Here is a 25,578-nt window from a genome sequence, read left to right on the forward strand (position 1 = left end):
ATATTTTCGTCAAACATCTGGAATCGTTTGGCATTTCTCAGTAGAGCAAACATTGCCCAAATCTTACTCCTTAGCAGATTGGACAAACTTGTCATTAGATGATGCTTTGACTAACGCATAAGTTTCTGCATCTTCATAACCAAGTATCTTTATTTCCCAACATAATTCATATCTACTCTGATTCAATTCAGTGTCAAAAGAAATTCATAGAATGCTTCTCATAATTATAGCTCAAGATAGCCCAGTACCCTAAAGAGTACTAGGAATGACAAAACAATACACTGTAAAAATACTTACATGTAATTCCAAGAATTTGAGTATTTTCTGAACTATTTATTTAAAAAAAAAACACCTTGAGAGTTTTCAAACAATTTTTTTCCTTCAAGGCTGAAAACTTGCTTTTTGATGAGAAGTTAGGAGTTAATTCTTCTTGCTTTTCCTTATGGTTGTTTTGCTATTAAACCTTATTACAGTAAGTAGTCTGTTAACATTTGAGTCTGTTCCTTAGTAGTATACTTTCTTCAAACTGAGACAAAAAAGTAATCTCATTAACAACCATTAGCTCCTCCTAATACTTGTGTCAACATAATAAGTGGTAAATATGACTGTTCTAGTACTATGATTTACAGAACAGAATATTTCCATTGGAAGGGACCTACAATGATCATCTAGTCCAACTGCCTGATCACTCAGGGCTGACCAAAAGTTAAGGCATGTTGTTAAAGGCATTGTCCAAATGCCTCTTAAGCACTGACAGGCTTGGGGCATCGACAACCCCTTGAGAAAGCCTGTTGCAGCCTCTGACAACCCTCTTGGTAAAGAAACGCTTCCTAATGTCCAGTCTGAACCTCTCCTGGTGCAGCTTTGAACCATTCCCACATGTCCTATCACTGGATCCCAGGGAGAAGAGCTCAGCACCTCCCTCTCCACTTGCCCTCCTCAGGAAGCTGCAGACAGTAACAAGGTTGCCCCTCAACCTCCTTTTCTCCAAGCTAGACAAGTCCAAAGTCCTTAGTTCATAGGACATTCCTTTCTGTCCTTTCACCAGCTTTGTTGCCCTCCTCTGGACACATTCAAGGACCTTCACATCCTTCTTAAATTGTGGGGCCCAGAACTAGGGGGATAATCTCTTTTGACCAGCTGGTTATGCTGTGTTTGATGCATCCCAGGATGCGGTTTGCCCTTTTAGGCTGCCAGGGCACATAGCTGACTCCTACTGAGCCTTCATAATTCAAAAAATTTATAAAATTTGCTCTCTATTGGTCCATGAAATCATGGTAAACATTAACATCAGGAACACTATAAATAGAAACTTCTGTGTATCTGTAGCACAGGCAACAAAGATAAACCCCAAATTTTCCTTAATACAATGGCAAGAAATAATCTGCAAAAAGCCTCTTGTAATTTCTGGATTTAGTTTTCAGATATAGAAGTGCCCCAGACAGTATCTTGAGCCAAAAGAAAATTAAAGGAAATTTATACCAAAAGCATGAGTTTATTGTGTGGTGCTTTTCGGGTTTTCCTTACTCACAACTACCCCCAATTCAAAATAAGAGCTCACTTATCTTTTAATGATTTCAAGCATTCTGTAAACACTTTCCCTAGCTGCCTACATGTCTTTACAGTTCTCCACTTTCAGAGAAGCTGTCAAAAATATTGTAGGCACTAGTGATGAGCATTGCAAAGGTGTCTAGAAGTCCATTTGCTTTTCCATCGTCTCAAATCCTCCAAGAACTTTGCAGCAACTCCAAATAAAAGCCAAGCCTTTCTTTTGCTCAGATGTCTGTGACACAAAACAAGCCGGTTCTTCAAGTATAAAAGGTAGCTCCAGCAGTGTCCAGACTTGTCTGGAATCAAATACTTCTTGGCTTACTTCACAGTACAAGCAGAAGTTTCTGAATATCTGTGCCTACCACACCTTTTCTGACCAGTCTGCAACAGCACTCATACACCTTTTGTAATCAGTTTTTCCAAAGCCCTGGCAAACAGTCTCCTCCACCAAGCTTTGGTTGGAGTTGGGTCAAACAGTAGCGACAGATGTCTCACTGTTAACCTTTGGAGAATCCATCTCTTTTCTCTTGTGTATTGGCAACATTTCTTAGTAGACATCTTCCTCTTTGGACTGGAAGTCACCAGTCTTGCTCTTCTGACTGGTAGCAGAGAGAGATGATGAGTTTCTGGACAGAGAAGCCTCTCTGTTCAGGGAGCAATCCTGTTCAAGCTGCACCAAGCCAACTGCTGGGAACACTGCTCACACCGCAAGGATAGCGGCCATCTAGCTTCTGACAGTCCATCACCGGTCCTCCTCTTGCCCACACCAACTTTACCAATCTGCTGACTGAAGCCACATGGTGGTCCATTAGAAGCCATATTCTCAAATAAATGGTCCACAAAGGAAATGATCTTGTTTCAGACCTCTAAGTTCACTATTGCTCAGGCATCACACATGTTGTGCAATTTCCACACAGTTTATGCCAACGCCTTGTGAGTCGGTACTCAGCACCATACCCTTCAGTTGTCCTCAACAGGAGAGTTTGTTGATCTGTCCCCTTCCCAGACTTGTTCCTACATCTGCAATTCCCAGAGGCATTCAGGAAAATAACTTAAGATTTTTTTCAAGAGGTCAATGAGCCAGGAATACTGTAATTTAAGTGGAGACCCGTGCATATGAAATAGTTAACAAAAGAAACACATTAGGCTGGAATAATGAAGCGGCTGAATGCACTGAGTGAGGTAAGTAATATTAAACTTGTATCATTACGTGTAAGAAAACAGACAAGCCTGATGTAACATTATGTACATATTACCTCAGTGTGAAAGCTATGTCTCTCACTAGATTCTGACTGGTTGCATGGCCAGCATTCCAAATAAAGAATCCCAGGTTTTTTTCCACTTTTACACTAGAAGTGATAGTATAATGACCATCATGAAAAAGTACATGCAACTGTCCTGCTAACCACACCAAAACATACAGAGTCATTAAAACGGGAAGACCAAAGAAAAAAATAAAACTCATGTAAGCCAAACCGTTAAAAACGGCTATGAATTAAACCTGAGATAATTTAACTCCTGTCATATTCATTTTTAAGGAGAGGTATCTCAAAAAAAGCATTCTCATTTAAAAGCCAGACAAACACACTGTATGTGATATAAAAAGAATAGTAAAACACACGGAGCATTTGCATGTGAAAGAAACATGTTGCCATTATGTCAAATACTGCTTTTTATATTTTATTAACAAGCAAGCATCCCTGGAACTGGGTCTATATAAAAAATATTTCATTAACCAATAAGAATACAAGGGAGTTATATAAATTTATTTTATGCAACATTGATTAGTTTTGAAAATTCCCATTTTTAATGTTTTAATTTCATCTTTTATTTTAAAAAAAAATCACTAAAAGGACACAACCCACAAAAATACAATCTGTATCTGCTCTATATTTACAGATAACTGGTCACTATTAAGGCACAGATTTAAAACTAACATTTTTATGTAGCAAGTCAAATATTTGTGCATAATATAACACTAACAATACGGTACACTGTACTGTCATATTCCCTTTGTGGAATCAAAATAAGTGAGAAATTTTTTTCTTCCAGTGTGTTCTTTTTTTGTGTGAAGCCCTATTGAAATGTTAATGGGAAATTCTTCACTTTGGTGTAGATGATATAAGCACTGCTCAGCAAAAGACCACATCAACTTAATACTGTAATAAAATCAGTTTCTGAGTATAGTACTGTCTAGATACATACTATGTACTTACAAAACACTAAAAAAAATAAATCTAAGAGTGTAAAGGGTTTTTGATGCTTTTAAGTTTAGGTAAAATAAGCAAGAAGGGGTTGCAGAAAATTCTGTACAAAGTGTTCCTGAACATTTATTTAATTAAAAATATTTTATGAAATTAACATGACTGAATACAATTTGATTTGCAAACACTGGTCTTGCAAATGCAAACATTTAAATGACAGCTTATCTGTAAGCACGTAAGTACTCCATGTGAATGGAACTGCCTACATGCTTAGAAGTAAGGACAAGTGTAAGTAGTTTTAGAATGAGAAGTTGTGGATTCCACGAGGGTTTCCATGAAGTTCTCTTGCCCATGTAACACATGTACACAGCAATATCTCATAGTTATGTGGATATCGACTTCTGGCATTTGAGCACAGTAACTTTGACGTGAACAACTGTGTGCATTCAAGATGTGGTTTTATCCATTCAGATCTCTAGTACAATTTTAAAACCAGAGGAAGCATCTATGGGGGAAGTCACCCAGCTATACACCATTAAGTAGATATGGCTGAAATGAGTACTGAGCAGTTATTTTTTGCTAACCACAAGACTTTGTATTATTGCTTGATCATCTATGCCCTCAAGAAATAGATTCTTTAAATTCCCTTTGTGTGTGCAAATTTCTCTATATATCATTTTGTATTCTCACCTTAAAAGAATTATCCATGGAAAGTGTCAAAACTATTTCTCACCCATTTTTGCATAAAAACCAACTACTGTAAATGTTATTCTAATGCCTTCTTTTAAGAGCACTTGACAGTGGTTTATGTCCATCTCAAAAGGCTTGTACACTGAACATAAATAATACATTACAGTAGAGGTAATTCACAATATTTCTTATGGGAATGCTTTTCAACAAATTAATGCTTGGAAACTTCATATTGCATTGCAGAAAGAGGCACTTTATGAATTCCTTCATTACCAGAACCCTTCATAAACCCATAACAAGACATCTGTAAAGACAGAGGAACAATATTGCCAAATTATTTGGACTTTCACAGTATAAGAATGCAATAGTTAGCTCTAGCCACTTATAATATGGACTCTTTCTGTTGAACATAACTTGTTTCAGAAATAGTTCATCTCCAGAGTTTTAAACACTTCTGCAGCTGACAATTACAAATCTAGATTGAACAAAACAGATGCTATTACACCTATTTTAAGTAGGTCACTTAATTGCTGCATGCATAGTCATGTAAGTAATATGCGTCATTTATTAAATGGCAACAGTGCTGTCTTGTCAAATTAGATTAGTTGTCTGTTTAATCAAACTGACAGCCCAGAGCTCTAGTTTGATGAATGCCTTTCATTCTCTACCATAAATCTGCAGTAGATTGGTTTAATCTGTTACGTATTGTAGGTGTATAGAATCTAAAAATAAAAGTCTGATATAAATAAGTGTCCTTTAGTGGCAGGGTACTAAAAATAGCCCTTTGCTTTGTGACAACCATTAAAAACAGTTTTAGCGTAACAGGCAGCAGTTAAATATGATCACTGCAAAGGGTTAATATTGCAAGGTCCATTTTGGTCTTTCATTGCATCTGTTACAGTGAGTGAATATTATTGCAAGCAGCATGAGACTGCTTCATAAGAGTGTAGTAGGACTGGTCCACTAACAAGTGGCTTGATTTTGGAACAATCTTTTCAGATAACTACCGGGGAGACAGAGAGAGGGGGGAATCTGCATAAGAACCAGTTTCTAGTACCATTATAGTGAGATGTGACTTAATGCAGAAACACCTGGAAAAAATTTGATTAGTGCCAATATAAAAATTGATATGGAAATGAAAGACAGAAATAAGTTTCCACAGGACAAGAAATCAGAACATGTAAAGTGCAGAAAGACCTCAATAATTATTTTAAGCAGTACCAGAAAAATCCATCTTGATAAAACCAAAATCTATGCTCTCTGGCATCCCAGCTCTTCATTTTTCCTTCATTCAACAAAGTAAAAATTCAGTGCATACATTATAGTTATAGGTAATAAAATACTAAACAAAGAACCCTATATTATTATTATTATTATTGCAAGTTCTGTCCAATCTACACGAGTAAAACGTAACCCACATTTGGTGTTTTGAAAGACAATGGACAAAATGTGTGGTTTTTTTTTGGCACAGTATCGTGCAGACAAAATGCTTTGGTCCTTGACACCCAAACTCCCAAAGTGCAGAGGGTGGTGTGCAGTGAAGGCTGTCCACAGGATTGCCATGTCCATCTTTACAGCTGACTTTTTGAGCCTCAACTTACTGCTACCAGCGACCGCTGACACTAGCAATGTCCGAATGATACTGACGCGGCAGTCTTCCACTGGCTCCACCTTCCAGGAATGAGGCACGTATGTTTGATGGGTCAAAGAGCTTTCTTCGGTTTTTATTCAGTTCTGTAAAGGTCACACACAAAAAAACCATGTCTCATCAGAAATTAATTTTAATATTTTGACCTAAAACAAAAGCAAAAATTCTATTTAAGCAACCTAAATATTTTAGATGGAACAGTATGAACTGAAAATGTGTGTGAGGTACTCGTTCAATTTAATGGTTCAACAGGATAGTAAGAGTGCCAGCTTAGAACTCAGAAGCTGCTTGGGATGCAGGCATCTATTTGGTGCAGTTCTTAAATGGCACTGCTACAGTGTGCAGTAGATAATATTTTGCAATATTGATTTAGATCAAATTGACATAGCTGAAACACTTAAAAAAGGTTTTGTTATAATACTCAAAGGCTGCAATCTTCCTGAAGGTACAGGCACACAGGATGTACAGCTGCCGCACAACCATGCAACGTAAACTGAGATGACAGAAAAGCTTATTGGCAACTCGATCATTTCTCAAGGCACAATTCTTAATTTTAAACACAACATCAAAGCAATATTTTAATAAGGACTTAAAAAACAAAAAACAAAACAGATTCTCACCTCTCATTCAAACATGCACCCTAAGCTTATATTAGCAAATGTTTATCCAAAATGTTTTTCCTTTCCCCACTTTTCTATTCTTGTAAACAAACTCCATGATAGATACAAATCACTGAAAGATTACATAGATTTTCATGACTGCTATTGAACTAAATACATTGCATTTTCACCCTCTTTATGCCACCATTTTAAATTCAGAAAAAACATTCACTAATGGCATCAGTAGAAGAGATGCAACTGGGAGAAAAGTGACCTAGTGTTACAATGAAACATCTGGAGGAAACTATTCCTCTGATACAGATTCATTGCCTAGTCAGTGCAATATGTAATGTCATGCTATTTATTACAATTAGAAAAAAATCTAGTTAGGCATTACATACTACAACACATTGTAAGAAATGGTATTTGTCCTTCATCTTTCTGCATGTAGGGTACAAGATGACCTATTAATTAAAGTGGGTTCGAAAAATTCCAACTAAGAGTTACGTGTTTCTTTTCAAACTTATACTGTTTGCAGAAACAACTGGCCTTGGAAAAAAACACAAACCAAACCCAAAAAACCCACCAAACAAAAACCACCCCAAATAAAAAAACCAAAACAAAGCACCTCCCAACACCAGGCAGTTTTTCCCAATAGGATGACTACTCTGCTAATCAATAAAGTGGAGGACAGGGAAGCAAAAGCCTGAAAATGCCAGTTCCAACCAGTAAGTAGGGCTGTTCAGACTCCGCAGAGCCTGTAATCCCAGAATTTCTAGGACCCAGAGTTTTGGGGCACAAAACAAAGTTCACAGTCTGCTGTGAAACAAACTTTCTACCAAACTCCAACTTTACAAGTGGACACAGGACTATGCAACTGAAATCTTATTCAGTAACGTGAAAGCTCTATAAAGCCTGGGTTTAAGTGCCTTCTGATGACAGGCGAGCCAATATGACCTCTGTGGACTAGATCCTTACTTTTCAGTCTTTCCAAGATCCTTTGTCAACTATAAATACAACACTTAAGTGAGAATACAAACAATACTTAAAAATCAACAAATGATAATCTGTGTTATTTACCTGAGATTGCAAGCAGCATTTTTCTTCTGGCACCAAAAGTGGTAATTCCTAACTCTTTCAAGTCTTGATCAGTAAGAGTAAGGAATGTCTGCAGATCAATCTAGAGAAAAAAGAAATAGGAAAATTATGCAAAACAAGTCTCTCCCCAAAAGTATTAAGCCATGAATGGGATTAAGAATAGCTTCACAATATTTTTTTTTCCTACTGCATTTTACAGTTACTCTGCCAACCTACTAAAAAGCGAGCAGTTTGAGAAAAGCACAGAAGATCAATTCACCTTATTTATTTGTGACTCTTGAGATTGAGTATTTGCCACAATCGCTACAATGTACTTGGGAACAGCCATGTATGTCTGTAGATATGTTTCAGACTATAGTAGGTGAGCAGTGGATGATTGCCCAACTACCGGTGAGGCATTTGAGTTAAAACACTGAGTATTTCATAGCATTCCAATGTGTGCGCAACCATGCACGTTTGTGGGGTTTTTGCTCCCAATGCAATTCACCGCAAGGTAATGGAAGATTTTTTTAGTTTTCACCTGGCCAAACTACCTGGCTCATCTCACACCTAATCAGCAACTCTTAAGGTGAGAAAAAACAAAACCAAAACCCACCTGTCAAAAAAAAAAAAAAAAGCCATCTTTAGTGTTGGAAACCAACACAGCCACATAGGAGAGTGGCTAAGATAATAGGAAAGGATTAATGACTGGATAATATGAGTATTATGGAACATGCAGGGGAGTACAGAGGAGATAAACCTGAGGAACTATAGACACAATTAATTGAAGCACAGCTGGATTTAGTTGCTGAGATTGAGGACTGGCCTTGACACTTTCAGACTGGTTGCAAGCAAATCCATGGTGGTGTCCATCCCACACCTGCCAGTGCTTTGCAATCCAAAACCAGTTTGTTATCTCAGGTGCAGCCAGTTCCTTAGCACTTTTGTACAACACCACACAGGAATAAGATTCCCCCACAGCACTTAAGCAGCATGAAGAGAGAGGTAAGAAATGCTGCCAGGAAACGCACCAGATCCAGCTGCCCCCAGGCTGAGACAGCAGCAATACACTTCAGGGAACTCAGGATGATTCTGTGAGCCCCTATACGAGACACACAGTGCACAGAAGGAACAAATTTGCCTCATGTCCACCCTTGGAGTAGTGTAGTATGCACTTCCATGTGCCCCTGCTGTGCACGGTTTTCCTCTCATGGAAGCAAATCTGAAACTAAACATTGGCACACCAGAGCAACCCGTGCAACATGAACGGAAGGTCCTCTTGGAGTTTGTTCTTCATGAACACATCCAGGGTTTTCTTAATGACATGGCAAGCTGTGCAAAACCCCAATTTGTGTGGTCTGTTATGAGAAAACATGCAGGTGCAAATCCGAGACCAGCAACTGGTGCAGACCTCACTGCTGATAAAGATGTGAAGCAGACGTATGGGTCCAGAACACAGCAAGGTGCCAAACCCAACTGTGGTCCTTCCCCTCTACCACATGAGGTACTGACACAACCCACACAGACATCTGTTTTGCTCCCTAGTACACCTTGTTCCAGCAGTGTGACACACACAACTTCCCACATACAACTACGGTGCATTCATGACAAGCTCGGGGGCTCTATGTCAAAGCCACTAAGTCTTGCAGCTGGGCTCACTGTACTTTTGCGACACAGTTAAATCTGTTGCCAGAATAAACTACCTGCAGATAACCAAGTTTACTCTACCTATATATTATGCTATGGGTAAGAAATGCTACCACTTGGACTAAACTGAGTTTAGTTGGTTTGGAGGTGGAAAGCTCAGAGGGATAACTGACTGTATCTCCCTGTGGGGAGTGGATCAAAGGAAGTCAACTGGCACACAGGGGGAGAGTCGAGAGATGAATATATGTGACCCCAGCATCAGACCTTAATACTGAATGCAGGTTAGATTTCCATAACCCATGCATGAAGTTGACCGAAAGCTATTAAATTCTCATTATCATCCTAGTTTACAAGTAGGAGCCAGGTTTAAACTTTGAGTGAAAAAACCCCAACCTAATATATTTCTTTGTTAAGTATAAATCAACGGTGTGGGACAGAATAGTACTCACGTCCACGCTGGCTATCTGGAAATTGGAAGATGTATGACACAGCTTTGAAAGAACAGGTCATGAAAAATCCCATTAAAGTGAGACTTCTCAGTGGCTTTGGTCAAGAGACAGAGCAACTACTGCTGGAAAACACGCTACAAACACAAAGGTGTCTTTCAAAGGAATACTAACCTCTTGCTGTTGGAATACATCTGTGTATTTGCCCAAACCAAGTTTGCTGAACAGCTCAGGCAGATCAGATCCTTTAAACAAACTGTTCAGGTTACAGCCATTGCTCCCGGTCAGCGAGGAAATGCAGTCCATGTAATTGCTGCTGCTGAGATAGTGTTCAGCTGAAAGGGAAGAAGGGCACTTTTTAGTCACATCGCAGATGCACACAGTTTTCTGTCATATCAACATTGTATTCAATTAAGTCATTAAATTAAAATATTAAAATCTTTATTATTCAGAAAAAAAGCCACTCGGTGGTCTGAGAGAATGAACACCATAAAGCAAATTTTTTGTTAATTAAGTTCCAGTGTTTGTTTTCAATAGAAAGAATAAAAACACCTTGTGTGAACTGCCACATGGATATGAGTCAGGAACTCATACAGGGGAAACTGCGGCAAGACTCAGCTGCTTTTCCTCCTCTTAAGCCCTCTCCTCTTTTCTCCAGTGAATATTTCAGGAAACATCATTGCATACAAATGCAACCAGCTCTTTTTGGTCTGAATGGTGAGAAAACCATGATGGAGCTGTTCCTTGTAATGGAACTACCTAGTAGCCACATGATTTGGCTATTATTTTAGCACAATACAGACAAAAAATAAATGCAATAGTTTTGTAAGAGACTAAAAGTGGAAATACACTCCCTATGCAATTTTAAATTACATTCCTAAAAGGTATATCTTTCAAAAAAACTTTCCAGGGTGAGGTTCTTAAAAAAACCTGAGAAAAAGGATTTAGCAGTGCAATCCCTTTCCTCTGCATGTGTATACTGATAGTATGTCACCACATAGTTCATAATTATTTTTCCTCATGTTGGGAGCATGGAGGAGCTGGGAGCTCCCAGGGAGTGCATCAGGCAGTTGTGTCAGTGGGGCCATTGTGAGGGATCCCCCCCTTGTTACAGACACAGGGACGAATAACAGTGAATGCATAAGAGCCAGAGGATACTTTCCCAGATGAGTAAAATTAAGATTGCCGCAGAGACTTACGCTATGGCCTCCACTATAGAATGCCAAGAGGATGTGAAAACCACCATTTTTCACAACTGGCTATGCTACATTTCTTATTTTCTGGGCACAGACTAGTTAGAAACATTTGGGATTGGATTTACAGAGTTTTCTATCAACCTCAGCTCCATTTTGGAAAAGAGTTTTAAAATAGAGCAAGCCATTCAGTGTTGAAAATATGAACTATAACTTTGACAAATGAAGCAGTAACTAAGTTGACTTGTGGTGCCTCAATTTCTTCACTATCAGAGTAAGATAACACTAAAAATACCCAAACAAATTTATGATCCTACACACTCGGGGCAGATGATGCAAGGTAATGTACTGAAAACTGAATATTAAGAAATACTTCTTACAGGTGCAATCAGGAAGCTTTATCTTAAAAACAAAGAAGAAATTCAACACTACTATGCAATTGTGTCAATGAAGAAATTTGTATGGACCAGGATTATCTGCCTCCATTTTTCGCTCTTTCAGAAAGGCATATATTAAGTTATTTAAAAAATGAAATTAAGTTTCAAAGAGCTCAACTTAAGTAAAATTTTCATTTTTAAGTTTTAAACCTTGCTTAAAAAGGGATTACAAAACTTACAGCCTGTATCCACAGAAACCAGTGTTTAAAATTATGTTCTAGGTCATGCCAAACATATGGACATTCTTATTTTATTGGCATAAAGAGAATCATGCTTTAAAATTCAAGATCAGATCAGACTTCACCACCAGCGAGCAAACAGCCCAATAAAGCTGCTGTTGTTGCATCAATAACAGAGCAGAACAATGGTAGTATAGAAATAAGCTTTTATATAGGTCTGTTTTCAGTACACCTTCAGTACAGCAAAGAGCTTTCAGCAAGAATGTCTTGTATTTAAAAAATTTCCTTAAAAGTCTTCCTCGTGGACCATTATTTGTATATCACGTTACACAATCTTGCATATGCTTTCGCTTTTCAATCTGTAAAATAAGTCTACTTTACAGGTGCCGGTTATTTAAATCCCTATTGATGACAGGAAACATTTATATGAAAATAAATATTCATTGACATCAATATGTTTTTTTTTTTTTTAAATAATCTTATCTTATGACATTATTAACCTGATTTATTTTGTTTCCGTTTGGGGCTGCCAATTGAGGAGACAAACTCATGAGCTGTGGGTCCAAGCCCATTACGGTCTCTCCAGTTATCAGATTCACTGCCACTTCCCAGGTGCTCCCGACTGTTGGACCGTGAGAGAGACATCGACGAACCCTGCAAATCAAAAAAAGTAGGTTTGGGCAGAAAACAGAAGTTTCATTTTAACTCCGATGTTTTCTTTGAAGCAGCTCAGTTTAAAATAAAATAAAAAAAAACCCAGCTTTTAATGCTTGCAAACGTTATTTTGGCAGCTGATCAATAATCAAATAATTGCAAACCAGACAAAACCAGCAGGTGTGCTCAAAACATATGCAGTTTAAATAACTTCTGCTTAAAATCAGTAAAGACCATACTTCAAAATAAATTGCTGAGTAGTTCCAAGTTTGTTTCCAAAATGGTCCACAGTATCAAATTCCCGCACGAATTCTAGACAAAGCAGCCTATTGACTATATCCCTTCACAGGGAAGAGAAGAGAAAGAACATCTAGCTGAAGATAAGCTGATCAAGTACACAACACTTGACAACAATATGGTATACAATACAGCAAAAACAACTCTGCAATGGTTTGTGAATTTGCAGATTTTATTTATTTATTTTTTAAATAGATTTTCCTATTCCTGTAAAGTACTAATTATCAACTCTCATCACTGTGGGTCAGAATGTTCTAAAATATGGCAACAGCACTCCCTGAAAGCAGCGGTTAACTATGGAAGTGAGCAGGGATGTACCCAAAAAGATGGACGTTATTGATATTGCACACTTACATGAACTAAAAATTGTGGAACCAAATGAACAATTTAATTCTATATGTGTGCATCAAATTCCAATTGAAAACCAACTTAGGAGGCAGCAATTTTTACTATTCGTGAAAACTGACACCACTGAAGGAAAAAAGGCAAGAGCTCCTTGTCATTGGCAAAATCACAAAGGTGTAAGCTATGGTTAGTATGACTCAACAAATGAAGAAAAGGCAGGAATTAACTTACAAGTCTTACAGAAAAGCAAGAAGAGACATGGCTTCTATATTACACTACATAATAGCGATGGCTAAGAGTTGTGAAGTAAAAAAAGATGTCACTCAATGTTTTTGGAAAACTGAATGCACAGTAAAATACCACAGTGAAGATGAAATATGTTTGGTAAGCTTATTTTACCCAGACATTAGACTATTAACACCATTATTATGTCTCCTCAAAGACTTCAGCACATGACTCTCATCAAATGTGCATGTGTACAGAGGAATTGTGGTGGTACTGCCTCTCATACCAATGATGAAGACTGCTAAGTAGAAGAAAGATACAAGGAATCCAAGATTTTTAGCCTCCCCCGATGTTTCCACAAATACCAAACAATGGAAACAGGAGTCTTAACACACTGTCATTTCACTGGAAAGAGCTAAGCCTGTGGTTTGCACATGTGCAGACTCCGAGTGACTAAGATACAGTGTTCTTGGTTAGAATTACATGCCTCCTTAGAGACTTTTAGCAGCAGTTTGGGGGAAAACCCCACCCCAGCTCAATCAGTATAGAAAAGTATGTAAAAACAAAAATTCACAGATTTTGGTTGTAGCTTTGTCTCTCCCCCTAGTTACTACTGCAAGCTCATTATGCCTACCCAAACCCATTACACGTAGGTTAAATGACATAAAAAATTCATGTCATGTGGGGAACACCACATGGTTGAATATTCCTTTGGCATTAAAAGATAGGTATATCCTAGAGAAAAGCCGTATGAAATCCTAGTCCTGAAGAAACATAACACTTACAAGTTGACAGAAATAAAGAAAAAGGTGTCTCTGTGGAAGCTGGAAAAGATTACAGCAAGGAAACACACTAAAAAGCAACTTCAGAATGCCTTTGAAGAGAAAGGAACATAAATTCTCTGCAAGATTCCCATGGTGGGCCTCTGAAGAGACTTGCTGGACCCTATGGCTGCCTTCTCCCTGGGAAATTTCTGGGCCCAGTGACTAATGCAAATAGAGCAAGATTTTCCAGTGCTACAGCTTTGTCAACAGAAGATAAGATGAGCTGCAGCCATTTCTTCTTTTAATATTCTGCTCCACCATGCAGTGATTCACATTATATAGTTTATGTGTTATATACGTATTGTTTTAATTAGGTTACAAAATTTCTACCACTTGTCTACAACTAATGAGATGTTTGGTCCCATAAGTTGTTTTAAGTTTCTTTAAACAAATATATTTTCAGGAGCAGACTTCTATAAAGCTAGAAGATTTATACAGCAGATACAACTTTGTGTGTTGGGCTCAATGTACTCCATATGCCTTAATATTTACGCAAGAAACATTTTTCACAATAAAAAAATATTTAGAACGCTAAGAGGAAAGCTAAAAATCTTATCTGCAAGACTTCTTTTTACAAAAGTTATAGGCATTTCTCAAGAGAAACAACTGTATCATTCACTAGAATTAAAACTTCAATTACAGTACAGTTTTTTAATACCTCATACGTAGTTGTCATAGATGGCTTGTATGATACATGATTTGCTCTTCTTAGTTCCTTGATAGTTTCTGCAGGCATAGATTTAGAGAATCCCAAACCACTCCACGTATTTGTTGGAGTTCTCACTTCTGTTACTACTGGCTTCTTTAACATAGCTGAAAAAAAACATAGAAAAATCAGTAAATCTCAACCTTAGTAAAGGTACTGAGATGATAACCTTGAAGTCATGTACTCATAGACTTCAGCCCACAAAATGTTAAATTCTAAACACTTCCACTTGCTACACAACTTGAATCCTACCCTTCCTTAAGGCAATTTACTCTGTCAGAAGATAGTTAAACCCCACAGGGCTGCAAGGAAGCCAAAAGAATCGTATCTGTTTCAAAAAGAAGAGTTTCTGGTTTTCTTTTGGTGTGGGGGTATTTCTAACAGGGGCTTATTTTTAACAGGGTCGAAGATATGACTAAGTCCCTTATCAATTTTATAACATAATCTATCCCTGAAAAAAGGTACAACCTTGCCAATGTGACAAATATCTTAAAATTAATTTGCATCCAAAAAACATCAAGTATTACAGCTGTGAGGTCTCTGAAAACAACACGGATCATTTGCATATGGATATACTCACACAGAGCATATCCCATCTGCATGTTATTTATACTGTATTTTATGCTATGTTGGTATTAAGAAATTTTTGGAACATGAAAAACCAATATAGAAATGTTTCATCAGCAGCTTTGAATTCGATTAAAATCAAATTACAAAATGGAAACTTCAGAAAATTCTTTCAGCCATGTATAACAAACTTTTCAGAAGTCACTGTTTATCCACATACCTTTGGTTGCTAGTAGCTTCTTCTGTTCATAGTCAAATGCCTAAAAATTAAACATGCAGAAGAGAGATTAATTGCCATTCAAACTAAACGTCATTCCAGTACTCAGCTCTTTGTCAAAACAAAGGTTTTGAAAGTGGCCAGTGAATACATCTAGGAGAAACCTGAAGTACTGCACAATAATTTGACAGTAGTCCAGTTAGAGCCTTAGTTACTTAACGCATTCAAACATAGATAACAAAGATTAAATATAGCTATCTGACATCCATTTGAGTGAGGCTGCAGCAGTATTTACAAACTATTTAGGCAGTATTTTTCTTTAAATTTTTTTTAAGGTAACATTATTTCAAACATAGCTTCTCTTCCTTAATCATCTGTTCTTAGCATTTAAAACATTCCGTAACAGTACAAAAAAGATAACATGTATCTTCGACAGCAAATCTAGGCACCACAGCTATTTTTAGTAATCTTTGTTCAAGTGTAGTTCTTCTCCAAGCACTCACTCATCTTCTGAAAGGAAAAGAACCGAAGTTTTGAGAGCATATAAGATACTTGCATTTGCACTACCTATGACAATGGAAGATTTGAAGTTTAAATAGTTAATAAGTTACACTTCTTTGTATTACAGATTAGCAAGTCTAAACATACACATAAAACTACAAAAATGCAGTATTTAGCCTGAAAGGTTACATTCATTACTTATTACTTTCATAACTAGAGCTCTGATACGGGAAAGGGCAGCAAAACGCTAACCTCTAATCTTGTTCCACTACTCCATGCAGTCTAGTTATGGCTGCACTTACAGATCTATACTGAAAACTACTCTGTTCCTACTGTGTGACTCTTGTCAAAGGGGTCTCTCTCTTTGGGGAGACTTGTACTAACATGGAAGTAGTTTATAGTATAGTAGTAGGCTGTAGTTAACAAGTAGGAGCAGTACAAGAAAAACAGAATGAGGATATGTACAGATCCATGTTTGTAAAGCAAACCCTGTGTAGTTACTCCAGTAAATCCCCCTGTACATGAAACTGAAGCTATAGAAAAAAAAATTGTGTTGACAATGGTTATGAAAAGTTGTAAAATGTCTTGTGTATATAATTCTCTCAAAGTAACGACAAAAGATTATTTTGCTTTTTAACACACCAATGATGCTTGTGTAGACTAATATAATCGTGCAATTTATTCTGTACTTAAATTTTTCTTATTCAGCAGAAGCATAAGGGCTTTTGTGTCTTCAAGACTAAGTTGACAACCCAGTCTTTAGTTGAAAGAGTTAATCACTTTGCTGGGGAATGCTTTTACTGAAATGGTAATGGCAAGTCAGCCTGCTGGTGAAGAGTCACTTTTGCATTCCAGGATAATTTCATTTTGCAATTATCAAATTTTGCAGTAGATTAGGATTCACTGAGGGAAACATACCTGCATATTTACATACGACGGCTGCGGAGCTAGACGTGCTCTCTCAGAGTTCTGCTGGGCAGCTGCTGCTCGCTCTGCTGCCCGTTCACTTCCAGGAGCCTTTTTATCAGCCATGGGGCTTTCAGAAGCGCTTAGCTCTGCATCCGAGAGCAGCCTCTCTGCAGTACTGCAGGAGCAAAGTCAGGATTAACTCTGGTCTTTTTCACAAGCACTGAATATTCAATGCAATTTTGATAATTGAGCTTCACCCTGAGAAGTTTGGCAACAAGATTCAAGAAATGCCAGCACACAAACAGCATTTTGAGCAATATTTCCGAAGTCTCAGCTTTTCTTTACCTGTTTCTCTGTCAGTGAAAGCAAGTGTGTATTGCCGCTTCCTATGTTACCAAGGATGAGGCTGGTTTATAGACTCAGATTTGAGCTGCCTGGTATCTGGAATTATCATGTGCAATCCCTACACGTTTAGCCTTGCTCAGGCCAGTTCTAAGAGACTGGCAGGAGTAGGATAAAAAGAGATGCATAACGAGGAATAAAGAAGTTAACATGGGTCCTACTTGCTTTTAAAGCTTCAGTAATTGCAGTCCTGCGTGCCAAAGCACATCTTAATGAAGTCAGCCACATGTTATGCCTACTAGAAGAGTATAAACTCTTACTTCAAAGCAAAGTGACTATGTTTCAGATGCTGTAGACTATCTCAGAAAAATGCCCTAAAACTGTGAGCACTATATCCTCAACAAAATAACAAGAGATACAAACAACTGAGTAACATACAAAAAACTCAGTCTGATGAGAGGAATCCTTGGATTTCTAAACTATGAGAGCAGAATTAATGAAATACATATTACAGCTTTCACAGTGTAAATAAATTAGGTAAGAGAAAATATGCATCTCAAAAGAGTGATGATAAACAGTTCCCAAGAGGAAGACTGAAAACATTACTTAAATTACATTGGACAAAACATTGTGTTAAGCACAAAACCTGTGTTGCCAAAATGTATTATGACTCAAAAGAGCCTTTCCTACTGCTGGCTCTTTAAAAAAATACAACCAAACAAAAAAATCATTGAGACATGTGTTTGAGAACATGCTGTTATGCCCTGAATATCGTGTTTCTAAGGAGGGAACAGCCTCAAGTACACACAAAAGGAAAAAGGCTGTCAGTTAGGAATTGTTCTCAAAGCAATCAGTAAAAAAAAGGAAAGTGCAGAAATATATATTTTAGAAATAGGTAATGAAAGTTACTCTGAAGAAAACCGCCGCTCTTTTGTGGGAAAGGCATTTATTTTTTTTTCAAACCAAAAAAAATAGTTAGGATATACAAAAAGCATTCAAAGTTTGCAATTATCAGACAAACTGGGGGGTATATTAATGCCCAATGTGATTAAAAAAAATCAAGACCAATTTAAATCAGCTCTTTTGCATAGCAAAAGTTCCATTAACCTGTATTAGCACATTTAACTTACTGTAAATGAGAGTTTTTGGTGCCTTGCAGTAATTCGACTGTTTGTCTCTTAGCACAGGCCTGTTTGGAAGAGCTCATCATCTGCTTCAGATCACTGGTATTTGCTGAATGGGATGGACTTCTTGGCATGCCCACTTCTACAAAAGCATCATTGCAACCTACAAGACCAATAGAATAGTTAAACAAAAACTCTTATATTCTAGTGAACTTACTGAAAGAGCAGCAAACATAGAACAAAACCTGCTCTCCCTCCTTACAGAATTATTCTGGTCTTCAGGGATAACAACTTGATCAAGTTTAAGAAGTCAGAAATATAAGTTTGAACGCACAAAAAAGGTGTTAGTATTCACATATATAGTAGACACATGTAAGTATTTTCTTTTTGTAAAACATTATTTTGAGTAATATTAAATCTGAAGACTGACAATCAGAAATGACTAGTTTATTTCAAACAAATATGATCTTATATGTAGTTTTAATAAACCTTGACAGGCACTTAGATAACTTTTGCTGGAATAAAAGGTCCCCAAATTAATGTTCAAATATCTTTAGAATGTGTTTTTACAAATATTTATCATGTTAATTGGGCAATGTACCTTTTATTCAAATCAGCATTTCAAATGACCACAACCCTTAATAAAAGAGCATCTCCTTGTTGACCAGTATTTGCAAGGTAAACAAGGCCTTTACAAGTATTTGCTCAAGTTGGAAGTGCAACTGGTTTTCCCTCCCTCCAAGAATGATGGGAACAGTTCATTAGTTCCTTTAGCTCCTAAAAGGCAGCATAACTGAAATGTTGTTACAAAACACGTAAATAAGTTCTGTTTGACAGTGTCATCTAGGTTTGATTTACACATAATTTTCTGCAATAACCTTCTCAAAAGCATTAATTATTTCCTTTCATTAAAAAGCAAAAATACAACATCATTTAAACCACCACAGATTGTTTAAAGCAATGAAATTAAGCTGCTGTAAAACACACTAAAATTTTCATAGGTTATTTCCCTCTGCTCTTCAGGAATAAATCAAATGTTACAAGTGCATTTATGTTGACTTAAGGTCTCTCTACTAACAGTACATCTCAGATACTACAACTTCTATTTACTTTCTTTGACAACAAATCTGGGAGATCCAGCAATGTTTTCCTTCACCATAGCTGCAAAACCAATGCACAGGCAATATATTTACATTTTTGTTTCATGAACTGTACATAGACTGCACAAACGCTACCAGACAAAAGAATAAAATGTCAAAACTTTACCTTCTGCACTATTTGACTTGGCAGCTACTTGTTCTGAGGCACCATGAGCACTTGTTTGCCTTACTGGATCACTGTGGTTTGTGCTCAACACATTTTCTCCTAGCGATGTGGCAGACAGTGCAGCATAGTTGATATTTGAGGTCTGAAATGATTGTCAGAAAAAAATCACTGAAGTGATTGTTATGCTTAAGGAAATATTGAAAGAATTTCCCTTTTGTATCTGCGCAAGAGAACAAGAAATTCATTCCTAATATAGGAGAACAATATGCTTGAATGTTCCATTTTTCTATCTTTAAGTCATATTTTGAAAACACCACAGTTCTATTTCTAAACCTAGAAGCTTTAAGAACTTACTAGTGTAGCTAGTGCTAGTTTTCTCTTTCAGCTCTTCTTAGAAGTTTATTACAAACAGATCTGGCTCTCCAGAGATCATGTCACTTACTTTTACATGACCATTTAAAGAAGGTGCGCCTTTTTTACTCTCCGATTGCATGCCATTGACATGGACTTCAACAGGAGTCAAGCCTGGTGGTGGAGATGGAGTGTTCTGGCTATAACTAGGTACTCCAGACAACAGAATACTAGTTAGAGTTGCTTGGGCAGTAGATGGTATCATTAGGTGTGGAATAGCAGAAAAACCTGGAACAAAATTTGGTCATGTTCTGATAAGTTTCTCATTTAACTTTCTCACGTACTACAGCACTTTATATAAATCTCTGTGTGGCTTTGATACATCACTAAACAAGTTTCCATTGGAATTGCATGCGAAAAACGTAACACTTTACCTAACCATTACTTTGTAAGTTAACAGTTTCCTATATAAAACAGATCAAAACATTGCATGTGACAGCAGTGTCATAAGTTTACATTAAATTGCAACTTCAAATTTGGATGTTTATTAATCTGTGTTAAGATAAACTTAAGAATTATTAAGGCTCTAAAGAATGAATGATTCTGGACTTTTCAATTGTCATTCTCACAACTTACTGTTGCACAAGTCATTTAATTTACATTTAAATTCTACCGACCTGTGGCATTTGTGTTAGCCAGAGATGTCGCCCATAACGTGGGACTAGGAGTGCCTGAACTTGGACTCTGTAAGGGACTCACAGAGCTATTCAGGGCATTCAACAGAGAATTTGGAGCAGTTGAGGTGTTGACTGACAGGGCTGTTGGACCTAAAAGGCCTACAAAACAATTATACAAATGAATATTTAAAACTTAACAGGAAAGCATTTTTACCTGTTAAGTTAGTACCAGTTAAAGTACCAGTTAAAAATAAACAAAACCCACTAAACCACACCAGCATGTATTTTGAAAACAAATTTTAACATTAAACCTGCTGTTAATTTCAGGCAGAGAACACATTAAGAGAAGCATTCTTAAACTGTGAATGATATATCCAAGAAGAATTGTAGCATCTCTTATGTCCTTCTACTGGACTCCAACTATTGCCAGAACAAAAGAGGCTGCACTGGCTGCTTCTCAGCCCCACCATCCCCTTCTATCCCCTTCGTTGCTTTCATCAGTTTGTTTCAAAGAAGCATCACTTAGAGAACAAGAAAGCAACCTTACTTTCATTTCAGATGATAACCTTTTCCTCAAAGCTCACATGAACAAACCACTACTTCCACACTAAGAACTATTCAGTTCCTTTTTGCATCTTCAGTATTGACTGCAAACCTTCCCCTCAGTGCGCTCCTTATTCCCAAAGCATTCCCTCAAATGAGCTCTTCGTGTAAGAGCATTCACAAAGCAGTTCATCACTACATTCTAAAAAGTGCACATTTGTGCCCATGTGACCCCCAAGAAAGCATCTGACATGGAACTACACAGCACTGCTGCATGGCAGGTCACAATGGAACATGGCGGTTAGGTGAGAACTCAGAGATTGAAGAACCAGCGTCAAGATCTGTCCCTAAATTCTTCTGGGACTGCTTGGTTTTATATGCATTTCTGATAATAGGGTATTTGCAGAGCTTGAATATAAAATGGTAATTCCAGTCTGGAATATGTGCTGCTTCTATAAAATTACATTGACAGAAAGCTTACACATTTCTGTCCTAAATTTCATATTGACAAGTAAGATCTAAAGTAGTAGCACAGTGAGATACAGCCAGAACTGAAACGTGACGTTAGCTATGTTAACTTTCATGGTACTGTTGATGGTACCCGAATTCAGGACAGCCTGAGACATTTAATTTGAAAGAGATTCTTCTGAAGGCTGTAAAAGCAGTGTCCTACTTCACCTGTATTTCCCTCCCTGTCACTTTCAGCTGAGAGGTTTTCAAGCTTCTGGAGGATTTTGTACAGAGATGAGTCACACGGCTGATTATGAAAGCCTTGGAGGAAGTTTTACAACAAGCCCTAGAAAGGCCAGATGCTTTTGGAATTCTCTAATACTTTAACATGATTCCTTATGCAAAACACACATCTGGTCCTTTTTTTCTAGTACAAGTGAATTAAGTTTCAAACCAATATATAGCTATAAAAAAAAATAATATATAAATATATATATAGAATAGAATGCATACCAAGCCCGGTGAGTCCTAGTCCTGCTGAGGACAAGATATCCAAACCAGGACAAGACAGACCAACAGGGCACGAGACAGTAGAGGGATTTGATGCTATGGTAACTCCACTACTTTCAAGTCCCAAGAGACATTTCCGTGCCTCATACATATTTAAGGCATTTCGTTCAACACTTTTTACAATCACAGACTGTAGGGAAAGAAAACAGCAACAACAAAAAAAACACAACAAAAAAAGGAAAACCAATGAGTAACACAACTATGTAACATGGATCTGCAACACACACAACTTTTCTTAATACTCCCTCATGGCGATCAGTAACATAGTAGTGTGAGACAGCAGGAGAGAACGTCCATTAGCAACTACTCAAATTCAGTGGCCTTTATGGTAAATTTAGGGACTTTTGTGTGCACTTGACAAGGAGAATGATGAAAGTCCTTTCTAAGAAAAACAATTAGTATTGTACCTTGGTGCTATTTGGTATATCAAATCTTAAGTGCCCTGAGATCTAGAGAAGTGAATCAATAATTAAAATCTTGTCTTTTATCACAGGTCTATAACCTTGAAGTGGACAAAAAAGTTGTTCATATTTAATTCAACTAATAAATTCATAGCTGTCTGAGAATAAAGTAACAAATACCTGGAAAATTAAATGATAAAACACATTATTTGTTTCTTGTACAGTCTCTACACAATGTTTCTTTGCATTGATTTTATATATCCCTACACAGGGAAGCTTACTTATTGATTGACACAACGTAACCGTCATTTAATGAACATCTCCCATGAGAGGTATTTTGTAAGTCTGTTTTTTGTGGTTCCTTCCAACATCTTGTGTAGAACAGTCAGACTTTTCTCATAGTCATATTATTCAGGTGGTGGTTGTTTTTTTTTTTTGGTTTTGTTTGTAATTCTGATTGCTAAAGAACACTGCAGTTATGTGGGGGAGCTGCAATTTCAGAGTAATTTCTTTAAAAACAAATCAAGAGTAGTTCTAGTCAGATACAATTTATCTCCTCATAGTCGATTTCTTTAATCAGTATCTTCCACACAAAAGCTAATCTCTGTATTGTCAAATATTTAATGAAAAAGTAAAATTACTATAGAGGAGAGCTGTTGTAACATTTAAATTGATATTTCAAGCAGAAAAAATATATATGCCTTTTACAAGTTTATGATCCATTAAGCCGGGAGGAGGAGCAGACATGTCAACTCATCAGCTCTGAAAAGTTGTCATGAAAGCCTGAAAAGAATATATTAGCTATTCACCAACCTTGCTTGGTTGCTTTGGCTTCGGCTTAATGCTTATGAAGACATCTAACTGCTCCATTAGCTGTGTTATAAACTGTGGTTCTACTTCAATTTCTTCCTTCATATCAAACATGAGCACAAGTGGAAGGCAACCCTGAAAAGACAAGACGCAACAATTTGTAAAACTTATAGCCTACCCTTTCCCCATGAAAATGTCAGCAATAAACTGAAATATAGAGGTTGTAACACATATACACCATGATACAGTAAACTCAGAAAAAAATAGCAAGGATGAAGTTTTAAGTAAAGTCTTGTATGCAAGAATAGAGGGGAATCTTTTTACCCTGGACTTCTGAACAGTTTGGTGGTATACGGGTGAAATGATTTGTTGAATATTTGCCATTCCAATCAGCACACATGCACCCTGCATTAGCTATTTATACAGACTTAGAGGTGTGTCCAGAGATTCATATTCAGAAACCACTATTACCTACTAAATCAGAAGAAAATATTGTCAGGAACTGATAGCAGGGCTCTTACATACTCAAATGACTCACATTAAACTAGGTTTAAGATAAGGAAACAATTCTGAAAAAACATTCTTTGCAAGACACCATTGCCTAAGTCTTAACTTTTACCTTTCTCTTCCCCTGTCCTAGACCAGTTAGATAAGTATTTTCCTGCAATATGGATGACATCTCTAAACACTTTCAATACTAAAACTTTAAGTAAAAAAAAAGCAAGCACCCCTAAAAAAGTCCAACCCCCCAAAATATAACAAAAACCTCAATGTTCGCAGGATATCTAGACATTATTAGATTGCTACTTCTCAAAATAACAAAAATAGATGGTACAAAGTCAGTGAAAACCAAATACTACTATTTTGTGACTTTAGATTCACAATAAAGTAAACATAGTATCATATGTATCAGGAAAAAAGCCCCAGTAAGATACATTCAAGAAAGTGGTCTTTAGTCCGTTTGCTGCTTTTGCTTCAGAATGAAAAGCAGCAAATTGGTATATTTGTTCTTCAGATCACTAGTTCAGTATCGTTTTGTAATTAAATAGCACTTCTCCACAGTACCACCTATAGCTACACAGTACTTCCCAAAGTAATTTTAACTTAAAGAAAACGAAAGCAAGACATCTTAACTATTTTCACTTCAGGAAGACCAACACACAGCTTAATTCCAGTAAGTTAACTTGTCTGAAAAGAACAATTATGAATAAAGTCTATTTAAAAACACCCGAAATCAATAATCAAGGATTTTACGGTAACAGAACTGCTGAGAGCATTTTATACTTGGAAGTTCCAGATGTTTTGTTAAAAAGCTAACAAAAGTAATATCAGAAGGTCTCACCAAAAGTCTGCTGAATGAAAATACAACTAAAAGTTAACAGGAAAACCAGAAACTTCAAATTTGAAATGTCAGGCTTTATAAGCATATTAAAAGGCTCAGTTTTTACACTACTGTTTTGTTATCGTACGTTTAGAGCATCTACATGATGATGGGAGAGGAACAGAACCAAGTAATGTTCTTTGACAGGGAGTGAACAAAACTAAGTTGTCAGTATTGTCTTCTGTAATTAAATACAGTACAGTCTTCATTATTATATGCAAAACTAACCGAAAGCGTCAGTATTTTTTAGTGATGATCAAAATACAGATGAAATCAAAGGGTTTGGAATAAGGGGAAGACAGATCAAAAACATTTTAAACAAGACTCCAAACCCCTCTTGCTTAGGGGTAAAAAGTATCTGAATTTTAAATCACTGGGTATTCTTTCTTCCTTTTACAATTTGCCCTCATCACTACGAGTATTGTCTTAACCACCATGCTGAGTATATTCCTGCAAGCAATAAATATGCTGATGATTAGAAACTGGGACTTGCAATGCTTGTCAGAGATAAGGGATATTCACAACTTACACACCACAGAATTCAAAGCCTTCTCAATAAAATTAATTATGAGTTGATATTGAAGTTTCCATTTAGACATGCTGCTAAACAATTTTTAAAGATGGCGCCAACACATTACTTATGTCTTACTGTAAGGTATCTATGCACTGCATTGCATTTTCTGTTGATATTGTAAACTCTGCCTCAAATTTAGTCTCTGATGAGAATTACAGATCACAACAATTTAG

The 25,578-nt window shown here is 36.9% G+C and overlaps 1 protein-coding gene across 2 annotated transcripts in view; it reads right to left on the reverse strand.

The window, feature by feature from the left end:
• Positions 1-3,348: 3,348 nt before the first annotated feature.
• The window catches only part of BICC1 (BicC family RNA binding protein 1), a 113,639-nt gene continuing 91,409 nt past the window's right edge, over positions 3,349-25,578 (reverse strand). For both annotated transcript variants that reach the window (XM_074592036.1, XM_074592037.1), the window contains 13 exons: positions 23,454-23,585; positions 22,183-22,369; positions 20,677-20,835; positions 20,091-20,287; positions 19,649-19,790; positions 18,389-18,545; positions 16,926-17,091; positions 15,510-15,549; positions 14,675-14,829; positions 12,172-12,325; positions 10,037-10,197; positions 7,773-7,872; positions 3,349-6,179 (listed from right to left, as the gene is read on the reverse strand). In XM_074592036.1, the coding sequence (XP_074448137.1) occupies positions 6,049-6,179; positions 7,773-7,872; positions 10,037-10,197; positions 12,172-12,325; positions 14,675-14,829; positions 15,510-15,549; positions 16,926-17,091; positions 18,389-18,545; positions 19,649-19,790; positions 20,091-20,287; positions 20,677-20,835; positions 22,183-22,369; positions 23,454-23,585 (1,881 nt within the window). In that variant the 3' untranslated portion in view covers positions 3,349-6,048. The remainder of the gene's footprint in view (positions 6,180-7,772; positions 7,873-10,036; positions 10,198-12,171; positions 12,326-14,674; positions 14,830-15,509; positions 15,550-16,925; positions 17,092-18,388; positions 18,546-19,648; positions 19,791-20,090; positions 20,288-20,676; positions 20,836-22,182; positions 22,370-23,453; positions 23,586-25,578) is intronic.

The sequence above is a fragment of the Larus michahellis genome, chromosome 6 (assembly GCF_964199755.1).
Source record: "Larus michahellis chromosome 6, bLarMic1.1, whole genome shotgun sequence".
Taxonomy (NCBI): Eukaryota; Metazoa; Chordata; class Aves; order Charadriiformes; family Laridae; genus Larus; species Larus michahellis.